The following is a 20763-nucleotide window of genomic DNA, read 5'->3' on the forward strand; positions in this document are numbered from 1 at the left end:
ATGTGTATAATACATGTGTTACATATATTATATATCTCTTAATCTTCAGAATAACCCTGTGAGGTTAGTGCAAAGATTCAGTCCCAAGTGGTCTAGCTCTGGGGTCTAAATGAGTGGATGATCTAGAACCTCCTTGGTTCCCCAGAGCAGGTATCAGCTTTGGGGGATGTTTTTCCAAATTAGTGCCCTACCCCACAGGAGTGGGAAGCCTGTGGGAGTTGGAAAGGTAAGTGGAGGCAGGGCAGGTGGAGAGGCACAGCCCAGGGCAGCCACACACCTAGTGGGACCCTGTCTCAGTGCGGGTCTCCCGCCCACTACTGGGAAGGGTGGCTCGAAGAGGAGGGGGCGATAGGAGAAGGTGGAGGGGTCGCCCGAGGGCGCTGAGTATGGCTGAGCGCTGCTGGGGTGAGGGTCGGGTAGGGTTCCCAGTGGTGAAGGGAGGGGGTGGGAGGGGCCGGGAGGGGCGTGGCCAGGAGTCCGGGGAGGGGGGAGCGCTGGCCCCGCCCCGCCGCCTGCCCTCGCGCCCGCTGCCCGGCGGGCTTTCGCTTTCAGTCGCAGGCTGCGGAGCGCGGCGGAGCGCGGAGAGGAGGTGCGACGGCGCGGGACGGCCGGACCCCGCCGCACCCATGGCGCCCGCCGCCCTCTGGGCCGCGCTGGCCGTCGGACTGCAGCTCTGGGCCGCGGGGCACGCGGTGCCCGCCCAGGTGGGTGACTCGCGCGGCCCCACGCGGGGCAGCCGCCCCTCACGCCCACTCCCGCGGGTGCGCAGCCTCCGGATGCCCGGGCCGCGCTCTCTCGAGGCTCCGTGGCAAGGCCGGGGGGCTGGAGAGCCCGAGTCGTCGAACCCCTACGCCCAGCAGACCCGCGCCACGCGTCTCTGGGGATCTGCTGGGGACCCCGGGCCTGGCACACGTGTGACGGGGGCGAAACTCTGGCCCCCGCAGCCTGCGTTCCAGGGGCGCACCCCGGTTCCTCGGCGAGAGCAGGCCAGGGGGGTTGGGGCCGACCAGCGGATCCTGGGCAGATCCCCGCTGGACCCTGGACCCCTTCTCCGTTATCCCTGTCAGTGTCCCTACTGCCTCGACTGCCGCTACAGTCCTTCCCTCCCTCGGGGCAGGGAGGGGGCTGTCCTGGGGCGCTGTCCCCACTGCCCACGTTGGGCACCCTCTTCAGAAGACTTCCCCCTGCTCTGGGCTATGGTTTTCTTCTTTCTTAGAAATGCTAGGACTGCGTGTTTGAAAGAGCAGGACCAGGTGTGTAGTAAGCGCCTAATAAGAGCACATTGGACTGTGAGGTGTCACCTCTTCCCTTGCCCAGGCTCCTTCCTCAGGACCGTCTTGTGTCCAGGGACCATTTCAGAGTCTGTTCTCTGTGGGCTCTGGGGACAGGGGCGGTGAGGGAGGTCCTCTGGGCTGGTTATCAAGCAAGGCAGAGGTGGTCTCCAAGGAGCCCCAGGAAGAAGGAGAGGGCAGAGACCCTTAGAACTGTTGTCCAATACTAGTGCCACCCACCGTGATAGCCAGTTCAAGTCTACAGAGGGATTGATTGTGTGTCCTTTGCCTTTTTTTTGGACTGTCTCCATGTCTGGTTTGATAGAGTAGCCCCATTTTACAGAGAAGGAAAACTGAGGCTCAGAGAATTTGTATTTATGGAAGCAAATTGGGGGAGCTCTTTCTCCAAAGGGGGCATTATTCTCCTCCCCCCCCCCCCCGCGGCTGTGGAGGAGGTGTGCATTTATCCCTTCCTCATAAGCCAATCCTGATGGACACAGGTATGCTGACCCATCTAGATGTCTTGACCAGGGAGGAAGGTGGGAGGTGGCATTGGCTCCCATGGTGATGTGAGGCGACTCGCTGATCCAAGCCCCAAGAGTCCAGTTCTCAAGGGCGGAGAACGAGAGCTATTGGACTAGAGTTGACTTATTCACAGTGGATGCCAGGAGTGGGTCCTGGGGGGCTGCCCCATGGGAGGTTCTGGGTGAATTTGGGTCAGGAGACCCTAGCTCTGAGGGCCAAGTGTGAATGTGGACAGCTGTGGACCCCTGACTGCGGGGCGTGCCACAGACTCTGGCCTGGGAGGGGGACTTTCTTGCCAATGAGCCTGGGCCTGTCTGGGTGAACCCTGGGGGCATGTGAGCCCCTGCTGAGGAGCAGGTACAGGGCTCTGCAGGACACAGGGCTGGAGTCCTGGAGTTGTTTGCAGGGTTTTCCTCCCACTTTCGCCTTCTGACCAGCTCCTGTGTCAGCTCAGATTCCCTCCTCCTGGGACTATTGGCACAGCCTGTTATCTGGTCTCCTGGCCTCTTTCCCATCTCCCACTGATCCTCCTTGGCAGAGAGACCCTTATGCCTTCCTGGGAAGCCTCCTGTGGCTCCCAGTGGCTGAGGCAGAAGCTCCCCCAGGTCTCCCAGGCCAATGTAGGGTATCTGGGTTCTTCCTCCCACCTCCCTGCACACACATCCCATGCCCCCATGAAACTGATGACTAGGTGGTCACTGTGCATTGTGCAAAAAGCCCCTGCCCATGCTTTCCCCTCTCTATGGTCCACCCCTTATCCCTGTCCTTCAAGGTCTATTGCAAATGCCGTCCCCTCCAAGAAAGCCTTTCCTTATTCTCGCAGTTGGATTTGATCTTCTCTTTGAACTCTCAGGGCTTTTTGTTCCTTTTGAGGACTGATTACATCATGCTTTTTAATCTAGTTGTGCTTTATCCACCTCAATGGATGGAAGGTTCCTTGAGGGCCAGGACTGTGGGTTCCTCCTCCTTCTCATTATTGGCATCACAATACCTCCTGTTTTTTGAACACCTACTATGTGTCAGGCACCATGCTAGATACTTTGCCACAGAATTGCACAGAAACCTCCCTTACCGCAACTCCTAAAAGGTAGGTGATGCTCTTCCTATTTAGAGATGTGGAAACTGAGGTTCAGGGAGGTGATGGCGTTTCCTAGGATCACAGAGCTGGGGGGCCAGGGGGTGGGATTTGAATGGAAGTCTGCTGGGTTCCAAAGCTCTTTTCCCTCTACCCTTCATGTGCCTGTATCCCCACTCCTGCCCCCACGCAGTCCCTCATACACAGTAGGTACTCAGTAATGTAGAACGTAACTCGACTGAGCTGCAGAAAGAGACCTGAGCCGGCTGCAGGTACAGTGGACTCATTTTGCCATCAGGGCTTTTGCCCATTTTAAAAGCTGTATGAGTATTTTCCAGCTGGTGTGGAATGCATCATGCATTCATTGAGTTGTTCATTCATTCGACAAATAAATGCCAGTGAAGCTGGCAGGAGAGGTTAGCCCTTGGTGCCCTCTGATGGGGATGGGCAGCGCCCGATGTCTGGGGAGGAGGGGGAGAGATCTCTGCCTGCTGGGTCTGACCTTCCTGCCCCTGGCAGTCTTGAGACTGCCCCTGGCAGTCTTTGCCTCCTCATCACCCAGGGGCCTGGGCCAGCTTCTCTGCTAGCCACGATGTGTGTGTGTCGCATTTAATTCATCAGCTTAGTTCTCGCTTTTATGCCACACTGGCTGTTTTCTGTTCCTCAGGGGAGAGGTTTGGGGCTCCCAGGCTGGATATCAGTGTGGAGTTGGGTAATCTGGGGTACCTGCTGGTCCCAGGGACTCTCTTTCCTCATTCCACCACATCTCTATCCCTTTGCCTACTTCCTGACATCCCAGTGGGGAACCTGTGTGCTGACTGAGAGTGTGGCTCAATGGTTGGGCACCCCTTCAGGGGGCAGTGGCAGGTGGCCAGGCACCCTGATGCAGTGCCATTCATTCAGTCATTCCCCCAACGTTCATGGACCTACTCTAAGCCCAGACTAGTGCCCGGCTCTAGGGACCCCATGATGAACACAACCTGGCTCCAACCCTCCAGGAGACAGACTGCCAGTAGATCACAGATCTCACAGACCTGGGCTTTGCCCCAACTGCTCTTGTGACCTGGCTGATTAGTGACCCTGTTGTCTCATCTGTTGATGTAGAGAGGATTCCCCACCTTGCCCTCCTCACAGGACCCTGTGGGTGTGAAAAGCTGGAAACCTGCCTGGCATTACTTTCTTAAAAAGAATTTTTATCTTTTTATTTATTTTTTGTTTATGTTGTTCTTTTTTCTTTCTTTCTTTCTTTCCTTTTTTTTTCTTTTTTTTTTTTTTGGTGGCTCTCCAGTACAGAGATCGAACCCTGGACCTTGGTGTTATCATCACCACGCTCTAACCAACTGAGCTAATCAGCCAGCCCCTGCCTGGCACTACTGTGTCGGAGAGTGACCCTGTCTATTGTCCTGGGACCTGGCCAGGGCCCAGGGCTCCCCAGGGCTGGGTGACACTTCATGGCCCTTACCATCCAGTGCTTCCTGGAGGAGTGGCCAGGACAGTTGTGTGGGGGGAAGAGGAAGAGTTTTGCTGCTAGTCATGGTGTGTGTGTCTTACATTTAATTCATCAACTTAGTTCTCACTTTTATGCCACGTTGGCTGTTTTCTGTTCCTCAGACACGCTGCCCACACTGCCTCGGGGCCTTTGCACTGCTTTTCCCTTTGCTTTGAGTGTTCCTCCCACCGACATCCCCTGGTCTCATTCCCTCACTTCCATCTGCTAAACTGGACCATCCTGCCTATAAGAGCTCCTGCCAGGTACTCTCACTCCCCTGGCCTGCCCTGCTGACCTGTTACATTTCTTTCTCGTCTATTGTGTCTTCCCATTAGAATGTAAGCACAGTGAGGGCAGTGCTGGTTCTATAGCCTAGAGTAGAGTTTCTCAGTCTCAGCACTGCTGACACTTGGGCCATATGGTTCTTTGTTGCAGGGCTGTCCTTTGTGTTGTAGGATGTTTAGCAGCATCGCTGGCCTCTACTTATTAGATGCCAGGAGCATCCCCTGCAGCTGTGGCAATCAAAAATGCCCCCAGATATTGCAACCACTGGCCTAGCACAGTGCCTGGCATGTAAGAGATGTTCAAAAAATATTGAGCAAATGTCAAAAAATATTCATCTGAGGGCTGGCCGGTTAGCTCAGTTGGTTAGAGCAGCTGAATGCACCAAGGTCAAATGTTCAGATCCCCATACTGGTTAGCTGCAAAACAAACAAAAAAAAACCCATCTAAACTTTGTAATGATCCTGTTGTACAGATGAGGAGATGGAAGAGTTTGAAAAGTCAGTGGTGGCAGAGAGGTTGCGGATCCTCTCCCCACTGTATTGGGTCTGTTGAAGCTAGGGGTCCTCTCCCCAAGGTGCTCACACCCCACATTGCCACCCTGGCTCATGATTGGGCCCCATACTGGCAGTGACTCAAGGCCCTAGGAGGCATGTGATTTGCCTGGGAGCAGGTAGGTAGGCGGGTGGGGTGGGGAGAGGGTGCCATGGGACAGACAGGAGCAAAGTGGAGATGTTGTGGCCTCTGGTTCTGGACACTCTCTGCTGGGCGCAGGGGAAAAGATTGATGGCTTCAGGGAAGGGCCCAGGCCTCTGAATCAGACAGACCGCAGCTCCATCTTTCCCTGCTGTTTACTGGCTTTGTCACCTTGGCAAATCTTTCTATCCCTGGGAGCCTCTGTGTTCTCATTTGAGCCACTGGTGGCTTTGCAGGCCTGACCTGACTCTCTGGGTCATGGGTGGTGCTCAGGCCGAGGCAGGGACCCCACTGGAGTCAGCCTCTGTCTCTGAAGCTTGGGTGGCAGACCTCCAGTTGCGCAGAGTTCCTGCCTGACTGGCTTTACTGCCCAACATCCCTGAAAAAAGCTTCCCTCCTACCTGCCTTTTCCTGGCTGCTTCCTGCCCCGATGCCCCCTTACTGGGCCTCTCATGCCACCTGCCTGACTGCCTGGCCTTAGGACTCCGAATTGTGGCAAAGGCTGTGGGGCCAGGAAATCACCCTTTCAGTGAGTGGGGGGTGCTGTATGCCATTTGGGGGTGAGTGAGGGCTACATTTGGTATAGTACAGAAGCGTTGCAGAAGACCTCAGCTTGCCCACCTGCAGGATGGGCATGGGTAGATTCCAGGCGATCTCTAAAACCTCTTCCATCTACAACCTCAGAGATGCTGAAGGTTCTGTTTACTTGTGACCCCAAGGAGAGGAAGTTCTCTGGAGGCTCATCAGAGGTCATGCTGTCCCTTCTCTGCTTCTGAGTGACTTCCAAGATTGCATAGCTCCAGAGAAGGAGCACTGGTCTGGGTGTTAAGAGGTCAGAGATCCCTTTTGAGCACTGTCACCAATTTGCTGTGTGACCTTGCTCAGGTCACTTAACCTCTCTGGTCCTAAGCAGCCCTATCTATAAAACCTAATAGCACTGGTCCCAATGCTCTCCCAGAATATTGGGGAAGTGTCACCTTTGAGTGTGCTTGACAAAGGCCACAGATTTGGGGATGGGGTTCAAAGCTTTCCCAGGAAGGAGAGCTGGCACTCACTGCTGTTAATATCTTTGCTCCCCAGCCTCTCTTCTTCTTGCTGACCTCAATCCCACTTGCTTTTGCTGGAATTATCTCCTTGACTCAGGCCCTAGTGTTCTCAAGAATTCATGGCTGCCTGTCAGCTTGCATGAGAGATGTGATGCAGAAGCCTCGGGCAGAATGGGGTTCATGGGTGTCTTCCCTCTCTGCCCCTTAGTACCTAGTTAGCACCTTTTGAAGTTCAGAAGCTAAGCCCTTTCCCCAGACTGTGGGAAAGTCCACACTGTTGCATCCACTGCAGGACCCACTGTCTGGGAACGCACAGTTTCAAGGAAGCCTTGAGTGGGAAGGACGTTTTCCTCGAAGAAGCCCTTTGTCACCGGTAATAGGCACATGCCACTTTGCCCTGGTTCTGAGTCCTGCCTCCTTCACAGCTCAGTGCTTTGGGCATCTGTCCCCTTCTGCTGAGTTGTTCACTGTGTGGCTGGGGCTATGTCCCCTCTGAAGCCTGCAGTCTTTTTCCACCGTGGCACGTTGTGATGTCACAGGTGGTGGTGATGTCACTGTGGTTTGGGGCACTTGGCTGTGAGCCTGAGGGGAGGAAGTGCTTGTTCACCGACTGGGGTTTGGAAGAGTGAATTTCCTTCTGCCCCAACATGTGAACCATGCTGGGGGAGTCTGGTGGGAGGGCAGCTGGCTGTGAGTCCCAGGACTCCAGCTCTGATATGGTCTCTGGCCTTGCTTTACTGTGGACTGTGACAAATGCCCTGCCTCTCTGAGCTTCCACTTCTTCTCAGCAGAGGAAGAAGGGTTGGAATTGTCACCTGTGGAGGTTTATGATCACTAGATTACTGATTCTGTTACTAGAATAAGATGACCTGTTAGCCAGCTAGTTCACACCAGTGTGTGGGAGGGGAGGCTGCAAAGCCACTTCTCAGGTCCCAGGAGGGCCAGCTGTCCCCCTCTTTTGGCAGCATTCAGGAGTGGGCATGTTATTCTGGGAAAAGTGACAGTGCAGAGCGACTTTGAAGGCCACAGGATGAATCCCTTTCAGGGACACTGGGTCCTTGAGAGGCCTGGCAAATCTCTGCTCTGTCCCCTCTTGGAGCTGGGCCCCTGGGTTGACCCAGCCATTCTGACCAGAGACAGGGCAGAAATCCCCAGGGGGTTTCGTTTGTTTCCCTTTGCCCTCCAGACAGTGGCCCGCCGTCTGTCTCAGTGTGAGCTTGGCTCTGCAGTGGGTACAGCTGATGTGGCCACACATTCAAGGAGTTGAGTGGGCCTGAGGGTAAGAACAGAGCGGGAAGGGATTGGGGGCAGGACGTCTTCCCAGCTGTCAGTGGGCGGCCTTCTCAAGTGCCGTTCAGGAGAGAGGCCAGAGGCTGAGGAAGTGGACGGAGCCCGGGGCTGGGAGCCGGGGGTCTGATGCCCAGGCCTGGCTCCTCCTCAGGGAGGACTTGGCCGGTTCCCTTCTCCTCTCTGTACCTCAGCTGCCCCAGCTATGACATGAGGTTAGCAGGGCCCTCCCTGACCCCAGTGTTAGAATCCTGTGACCTTAAAGTGTTAGACTGGGGTGGTGGCGAGGGAGTTGGTGGCTTCAATTGGGCCTCCACATGGCTCTGGCCCCAAAGGCTGAGGTCTGGCTCAGCTCTGGATTTGGGAAGGGTTCTTCTCCAGGGAAGGGTTCCAGCACTTGGCCTTGGTCAGTGGGACTCCTGCCAGCATCCTGAACGCCTCTGCTTGTCCTTCCTCCTGTTGACCAATAGCCCCAGCTTCTCTCTGCAACTCACTGAGGCCCTGGGTTCCTGGTGACTGTGTTGCCAGCTGCTCCTACTTGGATCTCCTGCTCCTCTGAATTGACAAGCCCCAAATCCTGCCTCTTCCCATCCTGTCTTCCCAGCTCCCTCGAGTCCCTCTCCCACCCGCACGTCAGGACCCTGTGTTCTCCCCAGCCATCACCCCTCCCATCCCATGGCTCCACTTTCCTCCTGTCCTGGCTTGGTACTTTGGTCACTGGGCTTTCCTTGCCACCTTCCTGATTCTTCCCCATCCCACCCTCCTCCTGCAGTGCCCACACCAGGAACTTCCTAAACACTGAGCCCTGAAGGGGTGGGCAGGTTTGGGATGAGCAGATATCAGATGAATGTTGTGGAGGAGGGCTGGAGGCAGGAACAGCAGGGGACAATGCTGGACCCTCCTAGCTGGAGCCTGCAGTGAGGGGCAGTGACAACACATGTGGTTGTAAGTTTGGGGCCAGTTTATGGAAGTAGTAATACCAATTATACTAAAAAATTGTAGCAACTATAATTTGGGGGAAATTTATTAAACACTTTATATGCATTATTGAATCCTTGCATCAGTGCCAGGAGGTATGTACTATTATCAGTCCCGTTCTACACATGAAAAGACTCAGATTTATTAACCTCCTTTATTTAAAAACATAATAAAACAAACAAACAAAACAACTCCTTCAAGGCTACCTGCTAATGAGGGAGGGAGTCTGGATTCAAAGCCAGGCCTCCTTATTCCAGAGTCCGTGCTCTCTGCTCCCACACTCACGTCCCATCAGGAGGTGAGGCAGTGGGCAGCCACTGATAGTTTTGGGTTTTTTTTCTTTTTTTAAAGATGACCAGGGGCCGACGCCGTGGCGCACTTGGGAGAGTGTGGCGCTGGGAGTGCAGCAGCGCTCCCGCCGCGGGTTCGGATCCTATATAGGGATGACCAGTGCGCTCACTGGCTGAGCGCGGTGCGGCTGGTCACAAAAAAAAAAAAAAAAAAAGATGACCAGTAAGGGGTTCTTAACCCCCGACATGTGTTGTCAGCACCGCGCTCTCCCAAGTGAGCGAACCGACCAACCCTATATAGGGATCCGAACCCGTGGCCTTGGTATTATCAGCACCACCCTCTCCCGAGTGAGCCACGGGCAGGCCCACTGATAGTTTTTGAGCAAAGTAGTGACCGGGGCAGAGAATGTATTAGGAAGATCACCCTGGCCTCAGTGTGAAGGACAGACGAGATGGAGAGACCGGAGGCAGGGAGGCCCACTAGGAAGCTCTTGCCATAGTTCAGGTGAGAGCTCTGGGCTGGGGGAGAAGCAGCAGGACAGGGAGAAGGGGACAAAGGGCTGGAGGAGGAGTGGAGGCCTGTGGACTGGGCTGAAGATGTAGGGTGGGGAAGGAAGCACATGGTGGGAGAGGAGGATTCTCCCTTCCACCCCATCTTGCAACACAAGGCCTTTCTGGCCTTGGCTCTGCCTTGGCTGAGCCAGCTGACCCTATTCTGGTCAGTGTCAGCCTAATGTGTTCCTGGAACTCTTGTGGTCAGTTGCAGGGCTAGGCTGGCCTCAGTCACCTTAGCTGGTCACCCTGGCTGGGATGGGCATGAGACTGGACAGGGCTTACTGTTCATCTCAGGTATAAGAAGTGAGGTACCCCCACTGGCACGGGACGGGGCAGTATTTCTGGGGGCCCGCCTGGCTCTTCTCCTGTCTGAGCTTTGGTTTCTCAGCTGTAAGGTGCTACTCTCTTGAGTGCAATGAACTGAGGGCTTACAGCTGCCATCCAGGGGCACTTCCTGGGTGCCAGGTGGTGGCTGAATACATTAAGTACACAGAGCACCCTCAATCTTCACGGCCACCCAGGATGGGGGACCTTGTTAATCCCATTTTATGGAAGAGGCAATGAGACACAGTAAAGCTACAAACTCAGGTCCTGCAGCTCACCGCAGGCAGAGCCAAGATTCCACCCAGGCCATCAGGCTCCAGAGCTCTGTGCTTAAACTACCAGCCAGATGTGATGGTGACCATGAGAGCTGTCATCTGAAAACTGCCACTCAGTCTACCCCCACTGGAGATGCCTCCCCCTCTCTCTGTAAGTCCATTTCCTGCCCAGTTCCCGTGCGAGCCCCTACTCATTTCATTTTAATTTAATTGGAAATTAAAACTTCTGCTTCTGTTGAGCAACTCAGCATCTATTAGGCACCTGCTACGGGGTGGCCTGGCTGGGTGTCAAGCAATGAGTAATAACACAATGAGTGACACTGAGCTCTGGGCACATCGCTGAGCACTTCACACGTATTGGCTTAGTGAATCATAACAGCCCTGCCAAGTGGGCACTGTTTTTGTCCCCATTTTGCTGATGACAAAATGGAGGTGGGTGAGCAGCAGAACTGGTATTAAAACTCAGGTGTCTGGCTCAGAGCTCCTACTAGGGTGTCGAGGGAGGCATGGTCCCTTGACAGGGAGACACAAGGGGAATGAATAATTAACCAAAAACTGGTCTGGTCTGGACAGTACAGAGATATACCTGGATTGTCATGGGAGCCCCCAGGAGGGAGCTCTGACTCCATCTGGGGGGTTCAGAGGTTTCCTTGAGACGTAAGTAGAGGGGACTCTACTTTCTTCTTGAAAGAAGCTGAGGAGTTAGCCCTGCAAGGGTTGGGGTAGTCAGGATGTTTGGGCAGCAGGCACAGTGGCGTGTAGTGGGGTGGATGAGCCAGCTGCTGTTCTGTATTGTAGACAGTGACAGGTGAGCTGAAGACGTGGTGGGAGATGCTGGCAGGTGTCGGGCTCACTGCCCCCAGGCACTGAGCTTGTGCTCCAGGAGTTTGTGCTCCAGCCTGGGGATGGAAGCTTTGAAGGAGGGCCATTCTCGGATGTAGGAAGGTGGTTTTGGTCCATCTGCAAAGGGATATAAGACTGCAGACCAAGAGCGAGGAGACTGTTGTTGGCAAGACACGTGAGGGCGATGAGGAACAGGTCATGAGAGATAGGGGAGGTTATATTGACAGGCCTCCTGCAGGGGCCGGGGCATTCTCTGTCACTAGACTGAGTGTTACTTGGGGGCAGGGACCTCGCCCGGGTATCTTCATACCCTGACACTTAGCACAAAGCCTGGCCTTAAGAACCGGATACCAGCCCGGGTTTCCTGCCTGCCCCCAGCTCACTTCTAAAGCAACATCACAGGCAGCAGGCTGGGGGTGGGACGTGTCACCCCAGGGCTGCCCGCCTGTGATGTGGTCAGTCCTTCCTGATGCGGATCCTGTTCTTCTCCGTGATGGCAGACATGCCTCCGCTGCCTGGCCCCAGCTGTGACAACGTGGCCTGATGTGGCTGCACCCCACAGTCCACGGGGCTCCTGCAGATGCCCAAGATTGAGACCCAAATGCCTCTGCCGCCTCCCACCACACCCCAGGGCCCTGGGGACCTGCCATGCAAGTGATGTGGTTTCTCTATTGCTTGAAGACGGTTTCCGGCAGTGTGGGGGTCCTTGGGTTTTTGCAGCGTCTGCCTCTGGGACCCTAGAAACCCTTTTGCATGGGACAGTCACTGAACCACACACCCCTTCTCACCGTGTGTTCTCAGAAGGGTCATTCCCCTCTGTGGGTGCCTCATCTGTCAAATGAGGGAGCAGGACGAGATCATGAGGTATAAAATTGTCAGAGGGTATGGAGGCAGATGTAGCTGTGGCAAGCTCCTGCTCTGCCACTTGCAGGCTGCATGACCTCAGGCAATTTACACTGAATCTCTTGAAGCCTCCATTTCTGTGTCTGTAAAACGGGGTCATACGGGCATCATTGTGTTGGTGCAAGAATAAAATGAGAGAATATATGTGGATGTGCCCAGCACTGTAACTGCACACAGTAGGTGCTTTTCCTGGGTCTGAAAGTTTCTGAGTCCTTCTAGCGCTGCTTAAAGGGTAGGTTTGAGGATACTCTCCACCCCTGAAACCTGAAGCCTCTCCCTATGGCCTTCTTCCTGCCATGTCCCCTTCCAGCTCTCAACTGGCAGATCTCTGCCCAGGGGTGCTCTTGGGGGAATCCAGGGAGTGTGACTGCATCTAACGGTACTGGCATCTAAAAGGACTCTCCAGAAAGTTAAAAAGCTGTAGAGACCCCAAAGGACGCTATGCTAACAGTGGCAGGAAGTGCAATGAGGCTGCACAGTTTCAACGCTTTCAAATGACATTGTCTCGGTGGTGGCCACTTCTTCCTCCTTCCCCAGGCCTCTCTCGCTATCTATTTATAAGCAGGAGAAGGGACTGAGGGCCCCACCTTGGGGTACTCGCAGAGCCTTGGTCTGGGAACAGGTCAAGCAGCAAATCAGCTGAGAGCTGACACTGACTCCAGAATCAGAGACCTGCGTGACCACCTGGCCCTGCCTCCCACCGGCTAATGGCTAATCTTACTCCCCCAGCTCTGTCCAGTAGCTGTGCTTTCTGAGTCCTCCAGGATAAGAATGGGGGGGGGGACGGGAAGAGAGGGCCCATGGGCAGAAAGGGTGGTACCCCACTTACCAGGCAAGCCTAACTATACCAGGCAGGTCTTGTCTTGCTAGAGCTTTGCCCTCAGCAGGCCTCTGAGGCTCACTTTCTTGCAGAGACCTCTGGCGGGCCACTGATGGAACCCCCCCACCTGTCCACCCAGACTCTTTATTTTGGGGTCATATCACCCCTCCAGCATTCCTCTTGAGTGAAGTCCCTTTGAGCCAGCCTGAGGACAGTCTCTAGGAGGCCCACATCTGGCTTGCAGAATCTCCCCACCCCAGCATGGCCTCTGCCCCCAGCATCACAGCAGCTGACCTGCTGCAGTCTCCTGACTTTAGGCTTCCGCAGTCTCCTGACTTTGGGCCAGCCTGTGGTGACCCCACAGCCCCAAGGGTCGCAGTGCAGCTTCCTCACACTTGCCCTTGTGGTGGGAGGGAGGCCCCCTCCTTTGCAAGGCCCACGTGGGCCATCTAGCACCCCACTAGAACCGGGCAACTCGCTGTCCAAGGTCTGATTCTTACCTCACCAGCTCTCAGTCAAAACCAAGGCAGAAAGAGCCTAGTTCTAATATTCCATAACACGTGTCCATGACACAGGGCCTTTGTACAACATGCAGAGCTTCCCCATGGGTGCCCTAGGACTCTGGGAGAAGAAAAGAACCCGAGTTAAGAATCCCTGCCTTTTTCCCTCACGAAAGCCCCAGGAGGAGGCAGGGTATGGTGCATGACTCCTACTTGCAGGTGACAGTGTGGAGGATCAGAGAAAGTGAGTGACATTCCCAAATCCCCCAGGACCAGCACATGTGCCTGGACCCTTCAACCTAAGTCAGTGCCCTTCTGATAATGCCAGATATCCAGGGTACCTGGGAGGGTGGACATCTCTGGCCCTCCCCCAGGGGTAGGGGATGTGGGACAGAGGCTGGGGCGTGGAGACCCCACCTTACACCCACACTCAACTTTGCTCTTCCCAGATGCTCAGGACCGGACTAGCTCTGCCTCATACCCTAGCCCCTCTTCCCAGCTTGTTCAGTTTTTCCATCTCCTGAGGGTGGGCCACACACCCACCAGCACCTCTGAGGTCTCGTGAGTATTTTAACACCCATTTTTAAGAACCTGGGGCTGGTCCTTTGGCTTACAGCATCAACCAGGCCCATATTGGCATTTTACAAGCAGGGAAACTGAGTTACCACCCACAGCAGAGGGAAGAGAAGACCTTTGGGGTGGCCTGGCAAGTTGGAATCCAGCCTTCTTGGGCTGGGGGAGACACACAGGTGTCAGCTTGCTGCCAGGGAGGAAATGCAGAGCTGGACGTGAGGAGACCTCTTTGGGGTTCAGTTGACTTTGAGGTCAGAGCTGAGGTCAGACGATGGAGGCCTGAGGCTGAGGGGGTCCCTGCACAGGTGTATATATATATGGGTGCGTGGGAGAAAGCTGGGCAGTGTGCCAGTCCTGCTCAGTGCTGCGGGTGGTGAGTGGTGGCCGGTTGCATGGCAGCGACTGGGGAGGAGCTGCTCCCACAGCTGTTGTGTGCAGGAGCCCAAGGTTTTCTCCAGGGTGACCAGAGGCGGGGGCACATCCCAGCACCACTCCCTTCCTCCTGGATGACCTTGGACACGTGACTTGATCTCCCTGAGCTGTGAAATGGGCACATGCGCACCTGCTTTCTGGGTGGGAGTGAGATTCTGTAAAGTGCCTGCCACCTGGCCTGGCACATGGTAGGTGCTTGACGAGTATCCGGTTGTTTTTCTTCCTCCCCAGAGGGCCAAAGCTGAGACTCCTGGAGGAGTGACAGGGTGGGGATGTCACTCCTGGGTGGTAGAAACAGCCCCCAGGTGGGACGGAGCCTGCATGGTGGGACTGGCTGCTGAGGTTGGGCCCTTCAGCTCCAGGACCCTTGGAGTCCTGTGTCTGTATCGAGGTGTGGGGAAGCTTGGGCCCCAAGAGAAGAGAGATGGACTGGGGGGACAAGGGTGTGGCTCTTCTGGTGTAGCCTCTGGCACGTCGCCTCAGCCCTCTGAGCATCTGTGTCGGTGAGCAGACGGCGGCAGATGTGGATGTAGCACGTGCACTGGCCCCTGTGGTGCAGGAGGTGCTCGGTGCTATTGTCTGCTCCTGACTGCAGGTGCCTCCTGTCTGACCAGCAGGGAGCCCAGCGTTGAGGATGGGCGCGAGGCAGCTCTGAGGCCCGGGCTGGGCCCCTCGGCCTCCTTGTGCACAGTCCTCCGTCCCCTTGCCCCGACCCAGCCCTGGAGTGGCTCGCAGTCTCTGGGAGACCAGGGGGTGGCTTTGCCTCTTTCCATCTCTGCTTTCTAATCTGTGAAATGGGCACAATCAGACTTGCTTCACCAACTGGATGTTAGGGTCGGGTGCAGTTCTCTTCCTTGCTTCCTGTCATCTGTCATCACCTACATCTGTCTGTCTGCCTGTCTGCCTCTCACCATCTGTCTATCTGCCTACCTGCCTATCACCTACTATCCACCCATCTGTCTTCTGTCTACCTACTCCAGTCCCCTCACCGTAGAGTCGCAGATTCACTGCCTGTTAAGTGGGCAGTTAACTCTCATCAGTGATTTCTAAATTTTCATCTGGGGCCCCATGTTTTGAAAGGTCGGGTCTGCTAAACATGCTGACTGAATCATGTACTATCCAATTTATTTCCTCATTTTAAAATGTCAGAGATCCCCTGTGCAGTGGGTGGTGTGTGAATCTGAGCCTCCCCAACTCAAAACAAAGGATCTGGAGGCTTCCATAGCCCTGTGTTTCCCACAGGCTGCTCGCCACGTTTTGGGGACCTCCGGGGACCTCAGCCTGCGTGGTCCCTGTGTGACTGAGGCCCCACTCCCAGGGCTGTGGTTTGGGCCCAGCCCCTGCTCCTGGAGCACTACAGTGGGGAGAGTGACCTTTTGTCCTGCTCTGCCAAGGGGCTTTCTGTTCCTCATTGTTTAGCTATGACAGGGCTGTGCTTTGTAAATTTTTTCTGTCCAAGAGGATAAGCAGGCCTGGAGATTGCCCCAGGGAGGGCTGACCCCTCCCCCCAGCCGCTGGCTAGAGTCACCCAGAGCAGCAGGAGGAAGTGCGGGGAGGTTTGCTCATAGCAAGAAGCTCCAGACAAGAAAAGAGCCCGGAGGGGAGGAGGCGGGAGGCTGCTGCTCAGCTGGCCAGGGGTCAGGGGGCCTGGGGTCCAGCCACCTGCCTTTGGTAGCCCGGAGCCCGTGTCCACGGGCAGTGAGAGAGCCTAACTTGGTCACGGCAGGGAGGGCCCTTCCCAGTCAGGATCTTTGGGCCCTGGCAGGAAATCCCCCCGCAACCCCCACCAGGGCAGGATTTCTCTCCGCCACCTGGAGCCGCCCTGTCCCTGTGGTTCTCAGGCCCAGGATGAGTGAGGGTCTCCCCTAGTTACCCCTCAGGGGACCTGTGGGGATGAAGCCCGAGGGGTGTGGGATTCCCAGGAGACCTGTGGGGGCTCCTCTGTGGGGCGGGGGCTGCTGTCTGAGGGAAGAGGCAGCTGCGTCTGGGGATGCTCAGTCCGTGGGGGCAGGTGCCGCCCCTTCCCTTGGGGAAGCCACACAGTAGCAGCCTGCAGGGAAGATCAATTTGGGGGATTTGAGGGGGGACAGTCAGGCCCTCTGCCACATTAACATTCAGTTGAATGCCCTGTGCAGACGGAGCTGCAGAAGGTACAGTTTCTGTGGTTTGGGGGCCCCCCAGCCCTGTAATCGCCATCTCCTCCATGCATCCTTTCCCCACCCCTGCCTGGGTCACCGTGCTCCATCCACCGAGCCAGATAATCAGATCCTGTTCAGCAACGGAGCATCAGAATCACTGGGAGATGTCCTTTTTCTTTTCTCTCTCTGTTTTTAAAAGTACAGCTTCCTGGGCCTACCCCCTGAGATTCCACCCCTGTTTGGGGAGTGGGAGTTGGCATTAGTAACAGCCCCCTCAGATGCTTTGGACACAGGCAGGGAGCCTCCCCCTCACTGTGAGAAGCCCTGATAAGGGGTCCTGGGCCCTTGCTTCCCCTTCCAGGGAGCCTGCAAGCCTGCTCAAGCACCAAACTAAGAGGAAAAAATTGCTGGGATTAGATGTGCCTGCACGTGTGCATGTGGGCACGTGTGTGTGCGTGCACGTGTGCATTCCTGTGCATGTGAGCATGTGTGTGGGTGTGTGTGCACGTGTGTGTGCACGTGTGTGTGGATACATGCGTGGGTGTGTGTGTGCACGTGTGTCCAGAAGGGAATTGAAGTCCCTTTTTTTAGACTCTTACACAGAATGGTTCTCACTTCCCTCGCCCAACCACCTGCATCTCTCCCAACCTCCCCAGAGCTGGCTGTCCTGGGGCTTGGCGCTGGGCCTGGGATGGGGGTGGGCCTCAGAGGCAGGCCGGGCTGGTGGGTACATCCACGTTTGGGCTTTATCGCTCTGGTGCTGGGGTCAGACCCCTCCAGGAGATGACATCATAACAAAGCCCACTGCTTAGATTAGCAACTGCTGAGCACCCACTGTATGCCAGGCTCTGGGCAGTAGAGTAACCCCGAGCCCGCAGCCTTCGAGAGCTCTGCATCTGGGGGTGTCCAGGTGAGTAGATCGCTGGCAGCCCTATCTGCCAGCAGCCAGGAGGGAGCAAGGTTGGGATTCTGGGTCTGAGTGATTCATTCAGGGTGGAATGTGGGCAGGGAGCCTTGTGGGGGAGGCTGCTGTCTGAGAAGGGCTCTTAATGGCCAAATGAATTTTTTCAGAGGAAGCATGAGGCTGTTCCAGGATGTCCCAGCGAAGGCCTGCGGACAAGAAGAGCCACAGATTGCTCTACAGCAGGCCCTGTGGGTTGTCCCCTGATGGCTTCCAGCTGTCGGCACCGAGCTGTGAGCTGTGTGCAGCCAGGGTGGGTTGGTGCTTCCTATCAGGCTGAAGGAAAGACAGCTGGGTTTCCAGGCCCCTTGTCACTCCTGCAGGGGCCAGCCTAGGGCCCAGCCATCCCAGACCCCAGGTAGTCACAACTCTCAGACAGGGCTGTGGAGTGGCAGGGGGAGGCAAAGTGAGCCCACCTCCCAGCTCAGATGATGGAAATCTGGCCAGGTCTGCATTGGCCCAGTGGAACCTGGTGTCGTGTCTGGCGTCTGTTCTGATTGTCTTATTTATAGCTGATGTCCAGGGGGACTGGTCAGTGCCCGTGTTATGCTGGTTGTTGAATATTTTGAATATCTCCCTTGCTCCTGTGTGTTAGGTATACTGAAGTCCAGAGAGGTTAATGTACTTACCTAAGGCCACACAGCGGGTTAGTGGTGGCATGAGGATTTAAAACCAGGTCTCTCTGACTCTCTTACCTGTGGAGAGGCCTCATCACTTGTTCAGTAAAGGTCTCTGGAGCTCACCTCACTCATGTGATTGCAGCTGGTAGTACAATGGGGCATGAGCAAGCCCCCAACTCTGCCCTCCTAGAAGTGCCCCCTGCTCATTTCAAGGTGACACATATGTAGGGGCCACCTGAGTGACTTCAGGTGTGTGTGTACACCCTGTTCTTTGCTTGTACAGACATGTACATGCTCATGTTTGCCTGTACTTGAGTATATCAACTCCCAGTGTGCCCACCGTCTTGCAAAGGTGCTTGTCCCAGAAGGCCCAGACAGCTGACCCAAGTCCTTTGGGAGGAAGGGCAGGACTCAGGGGCATGTGGCCAGTGCCCTGGGACAGGCACAGTGGTGACTGTCGCTGGTGCTCTGCACTCCCTGAGGGTCCCTCAGAGACCCAAGAGAGGAGAACTCTGTGTTTGTCAGTCTGTTGGGTTCTGCACCTTGTATGGGCTGTTTATTTTCTCTTTTCTCCCCTCTTTCTTTTCTTGCCTTGTTCACCTCTTCTTGGAGGCATGTAGCGCAGGGGTTGAGATCATGAACTGCGAAGTCAGATGGGACCAGGGTTCGAATCCTCTATTGCTTACTGGCTCTGGGACCTTGGGCAGGTGACCTGCCCTCTTTATGCTTTAGTATTCCATCTTCCATTCCATGAAATGGCCACAGTAAGGAGACCTTCTTCATTGGGTTGTTGGGAGGTCTTGCTGAGATAGCACACCTGTCTGAAGTCTAGTCTTCTAGAAGCAGAGCCTGAGGCAGGGATTCTTGTGAACTCGATTTACTGGGGAGGGTGTCAGGAGAAGCGGGTAAGGGCAGCAGGGCAGGGCAGGGAAGGGGCCAAGCAGGGACATGGTTGCAGATGGAGCTAGCTTCAGACCCTATGGTGGGGGTGGGGGCCATAGGGTATGGACCATGAATTGTTCCAGAGTCTGTCCCACCTCGAAGGCCCAGGGAACGGCCTTCTAGCTATGGAACTGTTATCAGTGAGGGATGGGTGCCCTCCTGATAAGGGGTCTGAGTGGGATCCAACAGCCTCCACTGACTCTGCAGCTGAAGCACTTAGAACAGCGCCTGGCACCCTAGGGTGTTCCAGACAGATTAACCATGGTCATTGTTATTAGCCAGTGTCCATTTACTGAGCCCCAGCTCTGTGATGGGTCCCCTGTCATAGATGGAGGGTCTAGAGATGACGAGGCCACCATCTCTGCCCTCTGCATGGCAGATGTGTGTGTACGTGAGTGTGCATGTACACGTGCACATGCATACGCACCCACAAGCAAGTATACCATTTAAGAACAATGAGATGATTGTGAGAAGGGGCCATATCCAGCATTTAGAGAGAACCCAGAGGAGGACAAGGAGCCTAAATCAGCCTCAGGGAGTCAGGGAGGGCTTCCTGGGGGAGGCAGCACTCAGCTTGAAGGAGAAGATGTTTCCCAAGTGCAGGAGGGAAGGGGAGGCATCCTAGGCAGAGGGCAGCTTTGTGCTGAGGACCTTGGTTCTCTGTGACCAAGTCCACTGTCTTCTGGGCAGCTTTAGGGCCCCACACGTGGCCTGAGTAATAGAAGCCACCCAGCAGTGGGGAAGGCCTGAAGCCAGCCCCACTCTCTGGCCAGCTGGCTGAGCACCTCTGCCTGCATACACAAGTGTGCTACACTGAGCTGGGGAGGCAGAGGAGGCAAAAGAAAGCAACGACTGTCCCTTTCCCGACCTCCCCCTCCCCTAGGGAGAAACCTCCATGTCAATAGAGCCTTAGCAGAGAGAAGGCCAAACATTTGCAGGACAGGGACCTGGCATCAGGTGTGGTGGAACCCAGGGGTGGCCAAACTTATGGCTGTCTTCCCTTCCCCCCTCCAGGTTGCATTTACACCCTATGCCCCGGAGTCCGGGAGCAAGTGCCAGCCGGAAGAATACTACGACAGCAGGGCCCAGATGTGCTGCAGCAAGTGTCTGCCTGGTGAGGGACAGCCGCTGGGTCCCTGGGGACTGGTGCCCTGGAGGGAGTGTGTGTGCAGGCACTTGGGGGAAGGGGGCAGGGTCATGGCCCTTGATTCTTACTGAACTCCTTCTAGCTCCATGAATCAGCCCGTGTCCCTCTTGCTTCTGGCCTGTGCTGTTCCCTCTGCCTGGCCCACTTCCCAACCCCCTTCCCCTGGTGAGCTACTGCTTATCCTTTATACCTCAGCTTAGATGTCTCCTCCTCCAGAAAACCTGCCCCACACTGCCCAGCCGGATCACGTGCCTCCTTTGAGCTCCCACTGGCCCCTGGTGTCCCCCATGGCAGCTCTTTTTATGCTATACATCTACAGCTTGGTTCCTCTTATGCTGTCCCCACTGTGTGCTCCTCCAGCCAGGGACTGTGGCTTCTTCTCTCCTGTATCTCCAGCACATGGCACAATGCCTGGCACATAGTAGGTGCTCAGTGCATGTTGACGGAATCCATGAATGCTTACCCATTTCACAGAGGGGGGACCGGAGGCCTAGCCCAGGTTGGGAGAGCCATGTAGCCCATCTCCTGGTGCCATCCATCCATTCATTTGTTTATATATTCACTCATGTAATATTTATAAAGCATCTACTATGTGCTTTGGGTGCTGGGAACACAACAGAGAGCAGAGCAGACAGAATCCCTGCCCTTGTGGAGTCTGCACTCTCATGGAGGACACAGACAAGTAAATGAACAGAAGTGTGGTCCTATCCATCAGTGAGTGCTGTGAAAAAAACAAGACAAAGCAAGGCAGAGGGAGATGGGCCAAGCAGGGTGTACTGTTGATATGGGGT

General features: G+C 55.5%; 1 protein-coding gene across 1 annotated transcript in view; it reads left to right on the forward strand.

The window, feature by feature from the left end:
* Nucleotides 1-579: 579 nt before the first annotated feature.
* TNFRSF1B (TNF receptor superfamily member 1B) overlaps nucleotides 580-20763 on the forward strand; it is a 36638-nt gene continuing 16454 nt past the window's right edge. Inside the window, exons 1-2 of the mRNA XM_063106254.1 lie at nucleotides 580-704; nucleotides 19840-19939. Coding sequence (XP_062962324.1) covers nucleotides 627-704; nucleotides 19840-19939 — 178 coding nt within the window. The 5' untranslated portion in view covers nucleotides 580-626. The remainder of the gene's footprint in view (nucleotides 705-19839; nucleotides 19940-20763) is intronic.

The sequence above is a fragment of the Cynocephalus volans genome, chromosome 8, assembly GCF_027409185.1.
Source record: "Cynocephalus volans isolate mCynVol1 chromosome 8, mCynVol1.pri, whole genome shotgun sequence".
NCBI classification, from domain to species: domain Eukaryota; kingdom Metazoa; phylum Chordata; class Mammalia; order Dermoptera; family Cynocephalidae; genus Cynocephalus; species Cynocephalus volans.